Source organism: Sciurus vulgaris, assembly GCF_902686455.1.
Source record: "Sciurus vulgaris genome assembly, chromosome: 5".
NCBI lineage: Eukaryota > Metazoa > Chordata > Mammalia > Rodentia > Sciuridae > Sciurus > Sciurus vulgaris.
The window spans coordinates 117,328,096-117,347,462 of record NC_136465.1 but is presented as its reverse complement, the minus strand read 5'-3'; the positions used below and the strand labels follow the sequence as shown (position 1 = coordinate 117,347,462).

Below are 19,367 nucleotides of genomic sequence, written 5' to 3'. Positions count from 1 at the left end.
AAAGTCAGCTGTTTCTTCGATGTTTAATGACGGATATAAAGAAAAACATTCATATGAAGGTTCCAGGGGATATATTGATTTTTCCCAGCCATAAAACTGCATCTTGAGTAGCAGCAGCAATTGAAGCCAACACCTGATGAAGTTTATGATAATTTATTGACACCCTCCAGGATTCATCAGTCCTCTCCATAGACCAAATACGCAAATTGAACAGAGGAATGGTAGGAATGGCACCAATATCTTTCAAGATCCTAAGGGTGATACTAATCTCTGTGATTTCTCACAGAGTGCTACATATTTGAGTCACTATTTTTGTTGATAAAGTTATTCCCCTGACTTATACTTGGCCTTTCCTGATGTCTCAATACTTTAGCACCCTAACAGAAACCACTTCGCAAAGCAGTTTTAAAGATATTGTCAACATTAAAAACATTTCAGAGAAAACCTGAAAATAAATAAATATATATACTCAACATATTCTCACAATGGAATATAGTACATATTCTATCTTGTGAATAATAAGATTATGCATCTCATACATATTGCTGAGTTTCAAAGTCTCAAAAACAAACAAAATATTTACTAATAAATGTGTAATCCACAATTCATTATTATTTCCTAAATGATTTGGAAGCTGAACTGCAACATGCATTTGATTTTGAATATCATTAATAACTGCTTTGCAGATTCAAAGAATTTCTGGCTGTTAAGGATCTCATGCAAATAGAATGCTATGCTAATTCATATTTTCTGCAATTTTTATTAGTTGATATACTAGTTTTCCTTCAGATAAAGTCTTAGTTTCAGTTTATTTCATTTTTATTAACATGTATTAATTGTACATACTAGTGGAGTTCAGCATGATATTTCAAAACATAGATATAGTGTGCACTAAGTAGGCTACTCTGAATGGGCTTTTAAAACCTGTGTTTGTGTGCATTTGTGTGTTTTAAAGGAAATCCTCTCTGTTATTCAAATGCCTCACTATGTATAATTTGTTAATCTATCTTTTGAAATTGAACAACCATCACAGGATGAAACAACACTTGTGATGACTTGATTAATGCACTGAGTATGGTATTTAAAACAACAAATGAGTGCATTCACAACTCAACTGCCTGTCATAACCACAAAGTAATAAATTAACTACCTCGCTTATATCAGTTATATGTTAGAGATTTAGATGATTCTTTATGTAAGTATGGCTGGGCATACAAGAACTGTCAAATTCTACATTTTGAATCAACTTTTTCCTTTATAGTTCCCAGCAACATTCTTTTAGTATCTCTACTATGCATTAATATTCCATTATTACTCAATGGAAAATTCAATTCAAAAGTACAAATTTGACACTGACTCTAATGCTTTAATAAAAATTTAGAACTCTTTTTACTCTATGTGAATGTTTGAAGTATAGGAGTAGAAATATCTATAAATGATTTAATTCTTTTTTTTTGCAGTACTGGGGATTAGATGATTTAATTTTAAAACAACCAAACCATAAATTTGTTCCATGAATTCAAAAATTTTAATATAGACAAAAAAAATTCACAAAATGGTAGCTTTTACTTGCAAAGCAGTCCGTGCTTAAGGAAATCAGGTTAAAAAGACTGTGTTAGCTTTTCATCACTATGACAAAATACTTGAGGAAAACAACTGAAAGGAGGAAAGATTTATTTTGACTTATGGTTTCAGAGGTTTTAGCCCACAGTCAGCTGGTCCCATTGCTATAGACCAGAGGTGAGAAAGACATCATGGTAGAGATCATGAGTGAGAGCGTGGTAAAGCAAAGTTGCTCACCTCATATGATAGCTAGAAGGCAAAGAGATGGGGGGAGGGAGGGAAAGAGAAACAGAGAGAGGAAGGATTCAACAATAAGATATAGCCCCACACCCTGAAGTATCCACTTCCTTCAACTAGGTTCCACCTCCCACATTTTCCACCACTTCACAATAATTCATTCAGCTACGAGTCCCTCAGTGGATTAATCCATCAATGAGGTCAAAACTCTCATGATCTAATCACTTCCCCAAAGCCTCGTCTCTGAACATTGCTACTATGGGAACCAAACCTTTTTAGCACATGAGCCTTTGGGGGAACATTCCAGTCAAAACTATAATGAACACTCCAGACTTAATATGATGAAAGATTTAAAAAGAATATAATTTAAACCTGTAAAATCATTAATACTACAAATAATATTAATAGGGTTTTATTTCACAATAGCATTTAATGAATGAGCAGGCATAACAACAAATTATATGAAATTTTCCTGGAAGATGTGCTTCTAATGACATCAAGCTTGAAGCATTCCTTCCTCTCTTTCATAGATTAGCTCAGGGAGTTTATTCTGCATGTGAGTCACCACATAGTATTTTCCCATAGATATTAAAACAAACACATGATTTTCCGTTTTTCAGAATTTTCTTATCTCAAATATTGAGTGTGCCTAAGTATGCATTAAGTACTTATTGCAAAAAGACTAAATTTAAATCTAAATTTTAAATTTGAAAATAACCTTTGTATGAATTCACCAAATACTGTTATTAATAAGTTAAGTTTCCTTAGCTTGTTAATTTAATGAAGTAAAGAGATCAAAGACCAAATGTCAATGTTTTAAAAACAAATTAATGTCATATTCTCAATTCTGACCTTATTCCACTTTTTTACTAAAAGTGAGGTCTAAATAAAGAAAAATAGCAATGAAATGCTAAGAGGTAATGCACACATACACACAGATCTGGATTTATTTAGGAGCATTAAAATTTTAAAAATTGGCTTCATTAAATAATTTTACTGTTTCAGTGTACAAATAGGAATATTAATTACATAATGTAGGAAATATATTTAAGTTACAATAATATACAACTGTGGTCTTCTAAACATTTAGTAATAATGAACCTGAAACAGTTTCACTTTTTGAAAAAATTATATTACTTACCAAATCTTTGAAGGCTATTTTCACTTGCTTGTTCCTTAGAGTATAGATGAATGGGTTCAACAGAGGGGCAATGGAGGTATTTAGAACAGCCACTCTCTTGTTAAAAGTTGCTGCATCTTTAACAGGATTTATATACATAAAGATGCAGCTTCCATACGAAAGCGAGACCACAATCATGTGAGAGGAACAGGTAGAAAAGGCTTTTTTCCTTTGGTGAACAGAAGGGAATCGCAAAATGGTTCTGATAATGTATGTGTAGGAAAGAATCACCAGCACCAAGGTGAAGATGAGGGTGACTGCAGCAAGGACAAGCTGAATCACTTCTATGAAATATGTGTCTGAACAGGATAAGTGCAACAGCACAGTGTAGTCGCAGCAATAATGATTGATGATGTTGGATGCACAGAAAGGCAGCTGGAGAGTCATTGTATGTGGCACAATGACAACTATAAATCCAGAGAACCAAGAACAGAACACGAGTCCAGTGCAAAGTCTCCTGCTCATTAAGGTTGTGTAATGCAGGGGTCTGCAAATGGCCACATAGCGATCGTAGGACATGGCCGCTAAGAGGTAAAATTCAGTTGCTCCCAGAAGGATTGCAAAAAAATACTGAGTGAAGCAACCAGCAAAGGAGATAGTCTTATCTCCAGTCCCAATATTGACTAGCATTTTGGGAACAAAGACAGAAGTAAAAGATATTTCCAAAAGTGCAAAATTTCGGAGGAAGAAATACATGGGAGTCTGTAGGCGATAATCCAGCAGGGTCAGAATAATGATGGTCAAGTTTCCCATGATACTGAAGATGTAGGTTAGTAGTAGAAAAAGGAAAAGCACAGCCTGCAACTTGACATCGTTAGTCAATCCGAGAAGAATGAACTCTACTACTGATGTTTGATTTTCCATCATTAACTTAAGGGAAGCAAGGTAGAGAATAACAAAAACTGAAATAAAACCAAAATTCCTAAATTTTGATTGAAATATAAAATCAGGCCACCAAACAATTAAAAGTAAATTTTTAAATTCTGAATCTTTTTCTACACTTAATTTTGAAAATGAATTGTATCTGAACAACAACAACAAATTAACACATTTACCTATTTTATTTCATAAACAACAAAAGTCCTGCTTCTTAGGGACAGTCTCAATATTTCTTCTAAATTGTATTGATGTTTATTTTTTGCCATGTTATTCCTTGTTTATATTTTTATTCTTGTTTTTTCCATTCTGATTTTCCTAAGTTATTGGCTGTTGCCACATGAGCAAAGACATATCTAAAATAACTTTAAAGAAAGTTTTGAGAATTTTTTTTTCAATTAGCTTTTTAAGTCTCAATTGATCAGTTGACAAAGTAAACACAAAGTATTAACTATATATGTAAAATTTAATTTGGTTGAATCCTTCCTTTTATTGTTTTGTATTTTTTATTTATTTTCACTATGTCATTTTGAATAGCAATAATTGTGGGCCTACTAAAGCTCAAAGGCTGCATAGAGTTTTCTGTTAATTCTTAATAAAATGTTCAGCATTAATATTAACTACAGTTCTGGGGATATGGCAAAGACTCAATAAATGTTGTGGACATTTAATATAGGCATATGAATTAATTAGCCCTCAAAAAAAGAGTAAATCAAAATAATTTCACTGATTGTGCTATGATGCTCCATACATGATCTCCCCTTTAACACATTTAAATGCCTTAAAGAGTCAATTCAAGTTCAGTTCTCCATACAATTTTCTCTAACAAATCCAATAATAATTGTTTCTCCATTTTCTTTATCAGCATGTACCACCACATAACACTGAGTCATAAAGACAAATTATTTTCTAGTTATATCAGATATACATACTTATGTGCTCAACTCCAAAATAAGTAAGTTACCCACAAGAATAGGCTTCTATTGCATTCTATCTTTTATAAGGGCTGAAAAATTTTACAGGTTTGGTCAAATTTTTAGTGCAAAATAGAGTTTTGACTTCTCTTTAAGCACATACCCTATTTTTATTCAAACAACAATCCCCAATTAAGTTCATACATACAATACTTCAGAATTTTCTTTTTAAAATTTTCCAGCATGTGCCATGAAAGGTATTGATGAGAAGTCTTTTCTTACTGAAAAGATTACAAAGGTACTTTGTATTTAACAATTGGTTCACCACATGTATTATTGTAGTCTCATAGTATAATATGCAATAGGTAAACAATAGTCACACGTTTTATCTTTATGAAGGTAAAAATTCCAAAAATCTTTAATACGGACAAAAAAGGCAGTTTTTGCCAAATCAGGAAAACTACCTAGTAGAAATATATCCAGAAAATTTCAAAATTCCTAATATTACAACATGAGCAATAATTACTGTTTAGAGAATAATCATTTTCATTAAAAAGTCACAAGTTAGTTGTAAGAATCAAATATATTAATATTTTTAAAAGCTATCATATGCTATGTAGTTAGTGTAAACAAAAAAATTATTATAACAAACCCCACTATTGTGTAAAATTATAATGCACCAACAACAGTGGAAAGATATCTAATAAAAAAGTAAATTATTACATTAGTAAATAATCTGAATTACTGTACCAACAATATAAATGAACTGTTAACTGAAATCATGATATGTATGTCTGAATATATTATCTCATACAATTTATAATGAGTATAGCGTAAGAGGAAAATTTAAAATTATGTACAAGTAATAAATTTTTTAAAAGGTTTTTTATATTTTGAGAAATATTAAATCATAACACACTATGACAAATATTTTATTAATTATAGTATTATTAAAACTCAGTCAAATAAATATTGGAGATTTAATCAATCAGTAATGATTTTTTTGCTACTACATGAAAATAACTAGTGTTTCACATAATTTGAAATTAATTTATGTCTTTTGGTTTGAGATCCTAAATATTAGTTTATATTTAAAACTTTAACTTAGAAAGAAATCAAAAATTGCATTCACTAAAAAATATTAATATTCTGAAATTTCCCTTGTTTAATTTGTTTTTGACAAATACCTTCATAAATGATTCTTCAGTTTACTAAATGAATAAATGAATGAGGAATCAAAAATGAACAAAACATTTTATATTAATGTTATCTTAATATCTATTCAATTAAAGATGAACAGAAATTTTACATAAGAAATTTATATTAAATGTGTTTCAGAATATTAAGAAATAATAGTTCTTCATGATAAAGATGTTATACATACGTAATTAATATATGGTTATATGTATACTGATGTTATATATATATATAATAAATAATAAAATGATCAAATTGAGTTTATTTGACAAAAAATAATTGTCTTCCAAAGCTCTACTGCTAGGATACTGACTTTTTAAGAAAGAAGCTTTATTCATGGTTAAATGGACATGGAAGACATTTCCCAAACTTTGCAGGACAAATTTAATTGTGAATTATTTATCCCAAGGTGAAATCATCTTCAGAATGAATTACATAACTCTCATGTTTAGTTTTCTGTCTCCTTATGTAGTGAACCTTGAATCTCTAAGAATTACCTTTTAGTGTGCAGCATTTTTCTAGGTAAATTTAGGAGAAAAGTTAACAAATATAATTGGAAGTAAAAATGAGATTAATGAAACAGGAAAAATGTAATTTGATTTATTTTACTTCTTTCACTCTAATTGTGCTGAGTATGGTGCAAACTCTATCTAAATACATGTATATTATAAAATTTGTGTTGGATTTTATTTATATTCTACAAATCCAGTCAGAAATTTTTTTTAAAAAACTGTGTGTGCAGTTATGTCTACAAAGATTTAAAAGTCAACAAAGCAGTAAAGAAAATATAAAACAATAGTTAAATTCAGCCACCATGGACCCTCTCCTACCTCAGTCAGATGAACTAGTTCTGCTTGGTTCCCAAATTAGGTCCTTTTGTGGTTGAACTGCATATACAGATTTAGTACCCATTGGGAAATGGTCCCTGAGCCATCAGAAGGTAAAAATCTTAGCAAGCTATTTACATGAAGATGAGATAATATGAAGATTATATAAAAATGTTTCATTTCATTTACTTTATCTCTTCAAACCAACTCTGTCATACCACAAAATTACGTATTCCCCTTCTATCCTTAGCTTTGAAAGTTTAATGTTCATATCAAAAAAAGTATGTATGAGCACTGAAAAAACACAAGTTTCCATAACAGTTAGTGTATGGTGGTGGAAATGTAAGGAATTGTCAAAATTTTTCATAAGAGATTTCAAAAGAATCAGAAAAACACAAACTAACTCACTATAAGTTGTTTTCTTACAACCCAATAGTTATATTATTAGGCATTTATTTTTTTCCATCAGCATTTCAAATCAATGAAACTTACTTCCATTTATAAGTCCTTGTATAGTTTTCATGGAGAAGCGGTGGTCTCCAATGCTGTTGGTGCAAAATGCAGTGGTACTGCAACATCTTTTAGTCATTCTAAAAATTACAGAGTTTCTCAAAACTCAGCAATAAAACACAGCAGCAACTTAAGGAATTCATACTGTCCAAAGTGAGACCAATTGAGCAATAAAATACGTAATTCGAGTGTCAATTGTAACCCATAGGATTAAAATAATATGCCAACATCGATTCTTCTTGAATAATTAAAGAAGAAATGATGGCAAAAGGACTGTTTCTTACAGTGAAATATCAATAGTGACTTAGAAGGAAAGAGGAAAAAGAAAAGAACTCTATTTCATTAAAATTTTTGCAGACAATATCTAAAATTTGTGAATGTAAATTTGAAAGAACGGGATTTGCATTCCCTCAAACTCTCTTATGTTAATATAATCTTATATATATTGGCAACTAAAACAACAGGATAGTTAAGTTTATAGTGTGGAAAAGTAGGGACATCACCCCTAAACAAGTGATCACAATTTGAATAATCAGTAATAAGATTTACTGTCATCATGAACCTTTTGGTGTGATGCAAACACAATATTTCTATAGTAATTGTGGCAAACACATAACTCATTCCAATCATGTAAACACTCCAGCCAACTCAAGTCAAAGGACCTTCTACAAAATATCTGATCTGACATTTTCAAAAATGTCAAAATCATAAAACACAAGTAAAGACTGAAGAACATATTGGAGAAGACCAAGAAGAACAGAAAAAAAAAAAAAAAAAAAAAAAAACAACGAAACATAACATGGATCTTGGAACAGAAAATGGACATTAGGGGCGGAAAATGGTGAAATTGAAAAATCTTTATTTTAATCAATAGCATTTCACCCATTTCTTGTTTTGACAATCATATTATTATGTTATTATAATATAAGGGAAGTAGAGTGAGGGGTACATGGAAACTGTGGTATGTTAGAATCTGTTCTCTAAATAATAAGCTACTCAAAAAAGTTTCTTATAATGCTCAGGAAATAGGAATTTAAAAAGGCAAAAAATCACAATTGGCTTCAAAATGTCCAGAAATATCTGACTTTCTGACCCAGCAAGCATAGGTCAATTAGAGATAAGACGAGGAAAGCAGTCCTGACTTGTACTATAAGCAGATTGTATTTTCTGCCAACTCTTGCTTCTATTTCTATTTAAAATTTATTCACTCAGGCTATTTTGGTTATTATATTCTATGTAACTTCATATCTTCCTATTCCTTGGTCACCCAAGCTCATTGCCAATTCATAGTCTCTGCAATACAGTTAAATTGAATTGAGTTTGACCTAAACTTGCCTCCATACATACTGAACTGTACCTCAATGGTAAGGTAACCTAACTGAATGAGTATGCTCTTAAAACTTGTCAGAGTCTCAGCCAATCATAACAGCAAACCTTCATCCAATAAGGACTGAAGGCTGTCAACACATGTCTAAAGAAGGCATATGCTGGACTTCAGCCAATCAGGGTTTATTTCATTTCCACTTCCTTGGCTATAAATATGCTTGCACACTCCCCAGTTGACAAGATTCTGCTCTTTAAACTCGTTCAATTTAACTTGTCTGAGGTTCTTGTCTTTACACCGTTGTTTCAGGGATGTCTTTTTCCTAGACCATCACGTGACTAAGTTTCCTCATGTCCTTCAGTTCTCAGAATTGTGCAAGTCTCAGGAGAAGTTTTCCTGACAATACTATTCAAGACAGCCACTGCTAGGTCACTAACACCTTAACTTCCTTTATATTTCATACAAAGTACTATTTTTGTACACATCATTCCTAAATTATGTATACTTTATGTGTCTATTGTCTATAATTTTCACCAATTTTTAAGCTCCACTTTTGTAAATGCTATATTCTAGGACTTTAAAATATGACTAGCACTATTAAAATGCTATGAATATGTATTAAATGGATCTTATGTTTTTCTGAATCTTATTGCATATTGATTTTCTCTAGGTTTCAATATTTCAGCATTGTCATATTGCCTTAACTTTTTTAAGGGATTAAACGCCTCTGTGAAGAACTATTTCATTTCTCAGGTCAACCCCAAAATACTTGCACAGCTTGCACAAACTCCAAATAATACTTGATTTATGTCAAGAATTTCAAATACACAAATCTGAAAAGTTCCCCTAAGTTTTTAGTTAAGGAAATAGGTTTCACTATAACATTGCCCATTCAACAGTACACATTTAAGGAAAATTTGTAATCTCTACTTGAAAAATTATTCTGATTAATAGCACTAATTAATTAATGTGGATACACATGCAAACACAACAAATAGGTAAGTTATTTTTAAGGGGACAAAAGGAATTTCCAGTTTGTAGCTATTGCAAATGAAACTACTATTAATATATTGTAAAAGTTTCTTGGTACACAGATGTTTTCATTTCTCCTGGGAAGGTACTGAAAAGTGGAATGACTGGGCTATCGAGTAGAATAGGTATATTTTTAACTTTTGTAAAGAAACTACCAAACTATTTCCCAAGGTGATGCTAACATTAAACATTCTGTACAGCTCTGTATGAGAGTTCCATGTTCTCCACATCCTCATCAACATTTCATATAGGCAGAAATCTCCTCCCTCTTTAATTTCCCTCAGAATTTTTTCTTTTCTTTAGTTTTCAGGGTACAGGTGTTGAAGATATTTTGTAATATATCCATAAGTATGTCACCTTTTTTATTATTGCAACTGGTATTTTTATAACTTTATTTTATTATTGTGCTTTAAAGAAGCACAATTAATAGAGTAAATTAATTATTTTATGTTGGCTTTTTATCCTATTTTTTTTCTACTCTCACCTGTTAGTGTTAGAAGCTCTTTTGTAGATTCCTTAGGATTTTTCTGCACAAATGATCGTGGGGTCTGTGAATGAAGAGTTTTACTTCTTTCTTTTGAAACTGGATATTTTTTCAAACTTTTTTCTTTCTTTACTTTTTTTTGCACTAATATCTTAATTAGAGTGCTAAACTAAAAAGGTGTTGTTAGATATCCTTGCCTTGTTTTAAATTGTAGGGGGAAAATCTTTCATAATTCACTATGAAGTATGGTGATGGCAATACGTTTTTTTTGTTTTTGTTTTAGTTTTGTGTTTTTGTATTGGGCTGTATATCACAGTTTGAAGAAGTTTTCTCTGTATTCTGCTGAGAGTTTTTAAGTAACCTATTTATTGATTTCTGTGAATGTTTTATCAGCTCTACTAAGATGAGCATGAAGTTTTGTTATTCTGGTAACATGATGAATCACATTATTTAATTTCCAATAGTAAATCAAATGTGCATTCCCAGAACTTGATTCTATCATAATACATTTTCCCTTTTGTATATTGTTAAATTTGATGTGCTAACAATCTTATAATAATTTTTTGCACATCTGCTCATGAGACATGTTTCACTCTAGTTTTTTTTTTCTACTGTTTTCTCATCATTTCAGTGTAAGAGTAGCAGGCCTCATAGAATGATTTGGTAATTTTTAATTTGATATTTTTTCTTCTTTAAATGTATAATAGCATTTGCCAGTGAGGCCTTATAGGATAGAAGTTGGAAAAGTTTTTAATTAGTAATACAATATCCTCTATAAATGACAGTTCATGTCATATATTTCTTCTTGAGTCAGTTGTGCTTTGAGGGAAATTCCTACAAACGTCAATCAATTAAGTTGACTGACGGTGTTCAGTTCTTCTATATTTTTATCATTTCCCAAGTATTCCATTTATTATTGAAACAAAGTTGGGAACTGAAATATCTGCTTAAAATTATGGCTGTATTTATTTTTCTTCTTTTGATTCCTTCATTTTTTATTTAATGTACCTTAAAATTATTTTACTAGGTGCCTTAAACTTTTAGGAAATTCTTTTAATGAACTGACCTCTTCCTAATTATGAAATGACTGTTACTCCCCATTACCTATCTTTACCCTCTATTCCATTAGTCTCCCTTCTACTTTCATGACATTCCTTTTTTGTTTCCCTTTCTGACTTCCACATATGAGAGAAAACAAATGTCACTTGCCTTTCAAAGTATGACTTATTTCATTTAATATGCTTTCCAGATATATCATTTTCCTGCAAATGGCATAATTTCATTCTTCTTTATGGATGAATAAAACTCTATTATTATATATTATGTATAAACATATATCCATTCATCTGTTAATGGACAACTAGAATGATTTCATAACTTAGCTACTGCAAATTGTATTGCAATAAACATGGGTGTTCACGCATCTCTAATATTGACTTTTATTATTTTGAATAAATACTGAGAAGTGATATAACTGGGTGTTTCAATTTTTAGGTTTTTGAGGGATCTTTCTGTAGTAGATGTAATAATTTACATTTCCACCAATATTTCAATAATTTACATTTCCCATATTCTAGAATCTTTTTCAATTTCTTTCTTCAGTATCCTATATTCAGTATTCTTGCTCCTTTGTTCCTGAATCCTCACCAGCATTCATTATCTGTATTTTTAATTATTGCCATTCTGATAGGAGTGAGGTGAACTCTCACTGCATTTTTTTAACTTGCATTCTTCCCAATGGCCAAAGACGTTGAACATTATTTTAATATAGTTGTTGGCCATTTGTACTTCTTTTGAAAACTGTTCAGTTCATTTGCCCATTTATTGATTGGGTTATTTACTTTTGAAGGTTGAGTGGGTATTTTTTGGGGGGGGGGTGTTTACTTCTTTACTTCTAATATTTACTTCTAATATTCTGAATATTAATTCTCTGTCACAAGAGTAGCTGGCAAAGATTTTTGTCACAGTCTATAAGCTATCTCTTCACTCTGTTGTTTCCTTTGTTGTGCGGAGCTTCTTAGATACCATCCCATTTACAGATATTTAGTGCTATTTCCTGAGAGATAGAAGTCTTATTCAGGAAACCATGATTCATTCTGCCTATATGTTGGAGTGTTGATCCCATGCTTCCTTCCAGAAGTTGAAAAGTTTTCTACTTTATACCTATGTCACTGATTCATTTCAAATTGAATTTTGTACAGAGTAAGAGATAGGATATAATTTCATTCTTTTATGTATAGATATTCAGTTTTCCCAGCACTCTTTGTCTTTTCTCCATATGTTTTAGGCTCCTTTATGAAGCATCAGATAATGGTAGCTATGTGAGCTTGTGTCTACATCTTCTGTTCTGTTTCGTTATCTGTATGTTTGTTTTTATCTAGTATGTTGTTTTGTTACTATGTCTCTATAATATAATTTGAAATAGGGTATTGTGATGTTGTTAGCATTGCTCTCTGTTAGGATTATTTTGACTATTTTGAGTTATCTGTTCTTCCATATTAATTTTATGATTGTTTTCTCTAGTTCTGTAAAAAATGTCATTGGTATTTTGATGGAGATTGCACTGCATCTACAGATTGCTTTTGGTAATAGGCCATTTACTATCCATGAACATGGAGGTCTTCCCATATTCTAGAGTCTTTTTCAATTTCTTTCTTCAGTATTCTATATAATTTTGTTGTAGATATTTTTATCTCCTTGGTTAGTTTTATTCTTCGCTATATTTTAAGGTAGTGTGGATATAATTGCTTCCCTTTTTCTCAGCAGATTCATTATTGCTGTATGAGAAAGATACTGATTTTTGTGTTGATTTTGTATACTGTTACTTACTGAATTTGTTTATTGGATTTAAAAGTCTTCTGGCAGAGCCTTAAAGTATTCTAAGTAAAATATCATATCACAATGCAAATAGGAATAATTTGATTTCTTCCTTTCCTATTTGTATTCCTTTATTTCTTTCTCTTTCCTAATTGATCCAGCTAAAACTTCAAGTACTATATTGAAAAAGAGTCATAAGAATGAACATCTTGTTTTGTTCTTGATTTCAGAGAAAATACTTTGTTTTTAACCATTCAGTATGATGTTCATATTTGTGGTTTCATGTATAGCCTTTATGATGTCAAAGTAAGTTCCTTCTGTCTCTAGGTTCTTCAAGGTTTTTATTATAAAGGGTGTTGAATGTTGCTGAAGGTTTTTATGAATCTAAGATAATCATGTGCACTTTGCCCTGGATTCTATTTATGTGGTGCATTGTGTTTGTTGATTTACAAATGTCAAAAACATCATTGCATCCCTGGATGGAAACAACTTGATCATGATGTATGATCTTTTAAGGTGTTGTTAAATTCTGTTTTCAAGTATTTGTCAATATTTTTGCATCTATTATTTCATCAAAGATGTTGGTCTGTAATTTTTTTCCTGGAATTTTCTTTACCCAGTTTTGTTATCAGGGTGATACTAGTTTCATAGAATGAATTTGGAGGCATTTCCCCCCTTTCTATCTCATGGAATCGTTTGAGAAACATTTGTGTTCGTTCTTTAATGATTTGGTAAAATTCAGCTGTGAATTCATTGTAGCACTTGGCTTTTCTTTGTTTGGAGTTTGTTGTTTTGTTTGTTTACTGCTTCAATCTCATTGCTTGTTTTTCTCTGTAGTATGTCTGTCTTCCTGGTTCAATTTTGATAGATTGCATGGGTCTAGAAAGTAATCAATTTTTTTCTAGTTTTTCCAATTTATTGCAGTATAAGGTTTCCAAATCTTCCCTAATGATCCCCTGGATTTCAGTAGTGTCCGTTGAAATAGTCCCTTTGTCATTTGTAATTTTATTCATTTGAATTGTCTCTTTCTTGTGATTGTTTCTGTCTTGCACTAACAGTCAGCTCCTTGAGTCAATTACATTTAAATGTCACCATTCAGACTAAGGGTAAGCAACACAATACTCCAGTCCTTACATATTGAGAAAAGTGGAAATCTACTTTCACATGCATATTCAACTTTTTAATCTCACAACAAAAACATAACTCATAATTTAAAGATGACTCTATGATAATATTTTTTATTTGTAGAAAATAATTTCTCAAAAAAATATTTTCTCAGTCTGTGCAAAGCAGTAGATTTTGCTGAAACTTTTCTTACATAAATCATTTTTTAAAAATGCCTCATCAGTGTATGAAATCTATATCAGTTGCAGTATTTGACATTGTTACCTTCACATTCTACCATTCATAACTTTAGATATTTTTTTTTCTTCAACGTTTTGCCAGAACAGAAGATCAAGAAGCAGCAATGGGAAACCATACAATAGTAACAGTGTTTATCCTAGCAGGACTGACAGAGGACCCCAAATTGAAGATTGTTCTGTTTATCTTCCTGCTTCTCACCTACTTACTAAGCATCTCAGGCAACCTGATTATCATTACCCTCACTCTGCTGGATTTTCGTCTCAAAACTCCTATGTATTTCTTTCTTCGAAATTTTTCCTTCTTAGAAATTTCTTACACAACAGTCTGTATCCAAAATTGCTCGTTAGCATGGCAACTGGTGACAGAACCATTTCCTATGAATGCTGTGTAGCTCAGTTATTTTTTGCCTTCCTTTTGGGTGCATCTGAATTTTATCTGCTGGCTGCCATGTCCTATGACCGTTATGTGGCCATCTGTAAGCCTCTGCATTATACCACCATCATGAGCACCAAAACCTGTGTCCAACTGGTCCTCAGCTCTTGGATCGCTGGTTTCCTCATCATTTTTCCAGGACTCATCATAGGTCTAAACCTGGAGTTCTGTGACTCCAATATCATCGATCATTTCTACTGTGACACTGCTCCTCTATTGCAAATCTCCTGCACAGATACACATTTGTTGGAAATGATGAGCTTCATCTTAGCTTTCGTGACTCTCTTGGTTACTTTCTTTTAGTGGTTCTATCATACACATCTATTACCCTAACCATTTTAAAACTCCCTTCTGCCAACCAGAGAAAAAAGGCTTTTTCCACATGCTCTTCTCATATGATTGTCATCTCGATCTCCTATGGCAGCTGCATCTTCATGTACATTAAACCCTCAGCCAAACAGCGGATATCCTTAATGAAAGGAGTATCTGTGCTCAATACCTCTGTTGCCCCACTTTTGAACCCCTTCATTTATACTCTAAGAAACCAGCAGGTGAAGCAAGCATGTAAAGACTTGCTACAAAGAGTTCTGTTTTTATCTATGAAGTAGGATCACAATGAGGTTTATAAAGAAAATTCATTATTAGTGAAAATTGCAAAGGAAGTAGCTGAATTGGGCCCTAATTTTCTTTCCTGTTGCATTATTTGATATATTACCATATTTAGCCTTTCACTTCTTTCTAGAGTGTCCATGACATTTACATGAGCTGTTTTCCCCAATGGTCTGCCTTTCAAAATAATAAACATTTTTTTTTTCTGATCTATTATAAGCATTCGCACATCTGACTCCTTCCTGTCTGCTTCTTTCATTCAAATGTAGATATTTTACATGTTTTATCAACTTAACATATCAGTTCATTGATAGTATTATTTCCATATGTATGCAGTTGGTTTAGTTCTTATTATCATATCTGATTTTACTTAAAATCTTAATGAATTCAAAATAATTATATGATGTAACATCTTTGGGATTTCAGTTTCCCCTGACTTTATCATATCCTAGTACACATTTTTGGTTTTCTTTTCTAATATATTTGAAAGTGGGAAATTGAGGTTAAAAGACCAATGTTATTTATTATCTTGACAATTTAAAAAATCTCATACTGTGCTCATGTAATAAAAAAGTCACATGATATATTTATTATATTTTATTCAATATAGATAAGTAAATATTAAATCATATGAATGCACTCTGGGTAACTTTGATTAGGAATAAAATTACGCCCAGAAAGTTAACTTTTGATACTATTTTCAGCTCTTCCTTATTCATCTTGGAACTGTGTTCCTTAAATTAAACATCTATGCATAATGACAATAAGTTGTTTTATTCTGAGATATTCTGAGGCTAACTTGAAGTTATAAAATGACTATTAGATGAAGAGACTAATGCTAAATATGAATTTATTTATATTATTAAGTGCATTTAGCATATCTATTAGGAAAATATCAAAAAATTACATCACCTAAGCCTTCTCTTTAAAAGCACATGATCTAGTACTAGAAATGGAGTACTAGTCCTAATAAGGAGAGTCATCAACAAAATTAGTTTGAAAAGACTTTTGGAGAAATTGAAGTTATGTATTTTTAAATGATTTAAAAAACAAATGTCTATATGTAACTACCATTTTATAAGAAACACAAGAGGTGTTAAATGATACCATAAGGATCCACACTGTCTAACTCAGAATGCAGTGTAGTCAATAGCAAAATCACCCAGTTAATTAAAAAAAAAAAGATACAGGCACATCAATATTTATAGTGGCTCAATTCACAACTGCCAAGTTATGGAACCAGCCCAGGTGCCTGTCAACATGAGTGGATATCTTAGAAAAGATGATATGTATACACAGTGGAGTTCTACTCAGTCAAAAAAAAAAAAAAAAAAAGAATGAAATATGGCATTTGCTGGTAAATGGATGGAAACAGAGAACATCCTGCTAAGCAAAATAAGCCAGAATCATGAAATCAAGAGTTGAGCATTTTCTCTCATATGTGAAACTAAGAAAATAAGAAAAAGAAGGCGGTGTGAGGAGGGGATAGGATGTAGTAATGATAAAGGGAATACCAGTAAAGTAAGAGAATGAGAGGGAAGGGGAATAATGGGAAAGAGGAAGAAATATAGAATGAATTTAACAAAAGCATGTATGTGCATTTATAAATGTAACAAAGGGGATTTCTTTATGTACATGTGGAAAGCATCCATCAAAAATAAATAATAAATGAGCAAAAGGGAAATCAGTAGAGGAGAGAGAGTAGGGGGACCTAGGCCTGGAGGGGAACAGGGAGTGGAATAGGGATTGAAATCAAGTTCCTTGCCCATATGATTTTGTCAAAATGCACCCAACTACTATGTTTAGCTATAAGGCTCTGACATGTTTTAAAAAAAGACAAATGAAATGAAGGCATGTACTGGTAAATGGATGGAACTGAAGAACATCATGCTAAAGTAAAATAAGCCAGACTCAGAAAGTTGAGGGGTCAATGTTTTCTTTCATATGTGGAATTGAGACCAAAATAAGTGGGGAGAAAGTCTGGGGAAAATCCCAAGAAACTAGAAGGGAAATCAGTGGAGCAAAGGACAGGGACTGAGGGAAAGGAAAGAGGGACTGGAAAAGGGAGCAATGGTGGAATGAAGTTGATGAAGTGTGTTGTCTATCTACACGTGTCACAGTAAATTCCACTTTCATCTCTAAAGCACTAATGTAAAATGTGAGTGTGTGTGTGTGTGTGTGTGTGTGTGTGTAAATGAATTGAAGGGAGACCAGCACAGTAGAGGGAAGGGAACACAGGGAAGGAGAAGGGAAAGGAAAGAGGAAGTACTTGTCAGTCATAGGAGCAAAGTATATTGCATACCTGTATTAGTATGTCAAAATGAACCCAAATAAAAAGAAAAAAAGGATAGAATAAAAGAGATTAGGGGACATTGTTCTAGATGTTAAAAAAAATTGAGACATATCCATCAACTATAACTTACAGATATTAGATTGATACTACTTTAAGCAAAGAAATTGAAAGTTGGCATTTGTTAAATGTTTGAATAATTTTAAAATGTGTAGGATGTGATAATATTATTGGAGATATATTTTAAAATTATCTGTAAGAGTTAACTAATTCTGTATTTAAGGGTGAAATGATATTTTGCTGTTTAAAATTATGCTCTAAAGTATTATGGAGAGAGAGAGACTAAATAAGAATAACAAAACATTTGTGATAGATAAATTTAAATGAGGGACTTAGAGTTGTTCATTATACTATCTTAATAGTCTATCTACACTACAGTGTGTACTCATACATTTTCATAATAAATATTTTGTGATAGAAATTGGTTTATGAAAATTTAGAAGGTGAACTGTTGAGGGCCGTCTTGGACAAGATGGCTCCTGGCAGTGAGCCAAAGGGCACTGGCTACCAAAATAAGGAAGTACCCCAAAAAGGCTGCTTGCTGTTACTAGTTCCTTGGAGATTTATGACATGTTAATGCCAGGGTCAAGGATTGGCTATCTAATATCATGCCACACATGGACAGCTCGTGATTTATATAATGTTATGCTGGCATTCCTCTGCATGTTCTCCTGTGTGAGAGAAAGCTTTGCTATAATTGGCTGATGAGCTAGGAGCCTAGGGGAGGAGAGAGGGAGAGAGAAGAAGAAGGAAGATAGAGAGAGAACAAAGGAGACAGAGAAACAGGGAAGATGCAATAAATCTCGTCAAGCTAAAGATCAGTGGTGTCTCCTTTCTTCACGCTGGTTCCGCTGAACGGAACAGTGAACAGCATGGTTAATATTCTGATTTATGTGACTTTCTTTAACTATCTTCTAATTTCCTTTTTACATATTTGATTAAATTTTCAATGCCCCTTTATCATATTTTCAAATATGACAATAGTAAAGATTAATAGAAAAATAGGAAAAGTCAAAATTGTATTGTTTCTATGTAAAGTTTTACTGCCTTATGTAATATTTATTTGAAGCAGTAAAACAAAATTAAAAAATTTTCTACAACTGTGTCAGTTGATACTAAGGATAATTATAAGAGTATAATATCCACAGGCACAGTTTTTATTTATGAAACTTCCAAGTACTTAAATGCTGTTTACTGTAGTGAAATATGCTAGATTATATTATTTGGCTCACTAAGAAGAGCTATTTCTTGAGTATTCATCTATGCAATGCATCATCCTACATATTTATATTTTCTAATAAAATTTTCAATAAAACAATGAAAAAAAATTAACATAAATAGCCTTGATTTTATCTTATTAAACCAAAGAGAGCTTCTAAGAATTGCAAGTAACCTAGGATCACATAACCAGGTAGTAAAAGAGACAGAATTCAAATTCATTTCTGCCTGATTCCAAAAGTTATGTTCCTTCTTGGTATCAGCACTCCCCAAACAGCCCACAGGATAATGTGGGTTACAGGTATAAACAAGACAGTGTTGTTTTCAGGTTTTGGGTTGGGTGGCCTCATCTGGCTTATATCCCAATTCACTGTAGTGTTTCATATAAATATTATTATTATATAGGCAACATGCCAAAAATAAAAGTGCTGA

General features: G+C 31.8%; 1 protein-coding gene and 1 pseudogene across 2 annotated transcripts; one reads left to right on the top strand and one right to left on the bottom strand.

Annotated features, from left to right (window-relative positions):
- Positions 1-2,878: 2,878 nt before the first annotated feature.
- On the bottom strand, positions 2,879-3,892 carry LOC306662275 (olfactory receptor 6C4-like; the record flags this gene model as incomplete). The annotated part of the gene is made up of 1 exon (XM_079141785.1): positions 2,879-3,892. The coding sequence occupies exon 1, from the start codon at positions 3,845-3,847 to the stop codon at positions 2,879-2,881; it is 969 nt and encodes a 322-aa protein (XP_078997911.1). The 5' UTR covers positions 3,848-3,892.
- A 10,537-nt stretch (positions 3,893-14,429) lies between these two features.
- On the top strand, positions 14,430-15,366 carry LOC306661950 (olfactory receptor 6C74-like; annotated as a pseudogene). The gene has a single exon. The product of its transcript is annotated as an olfactory receptor 6C74-like (transcript).
- Positions 15,367-19,367: the final 4,001 nt, after the last annotated feature.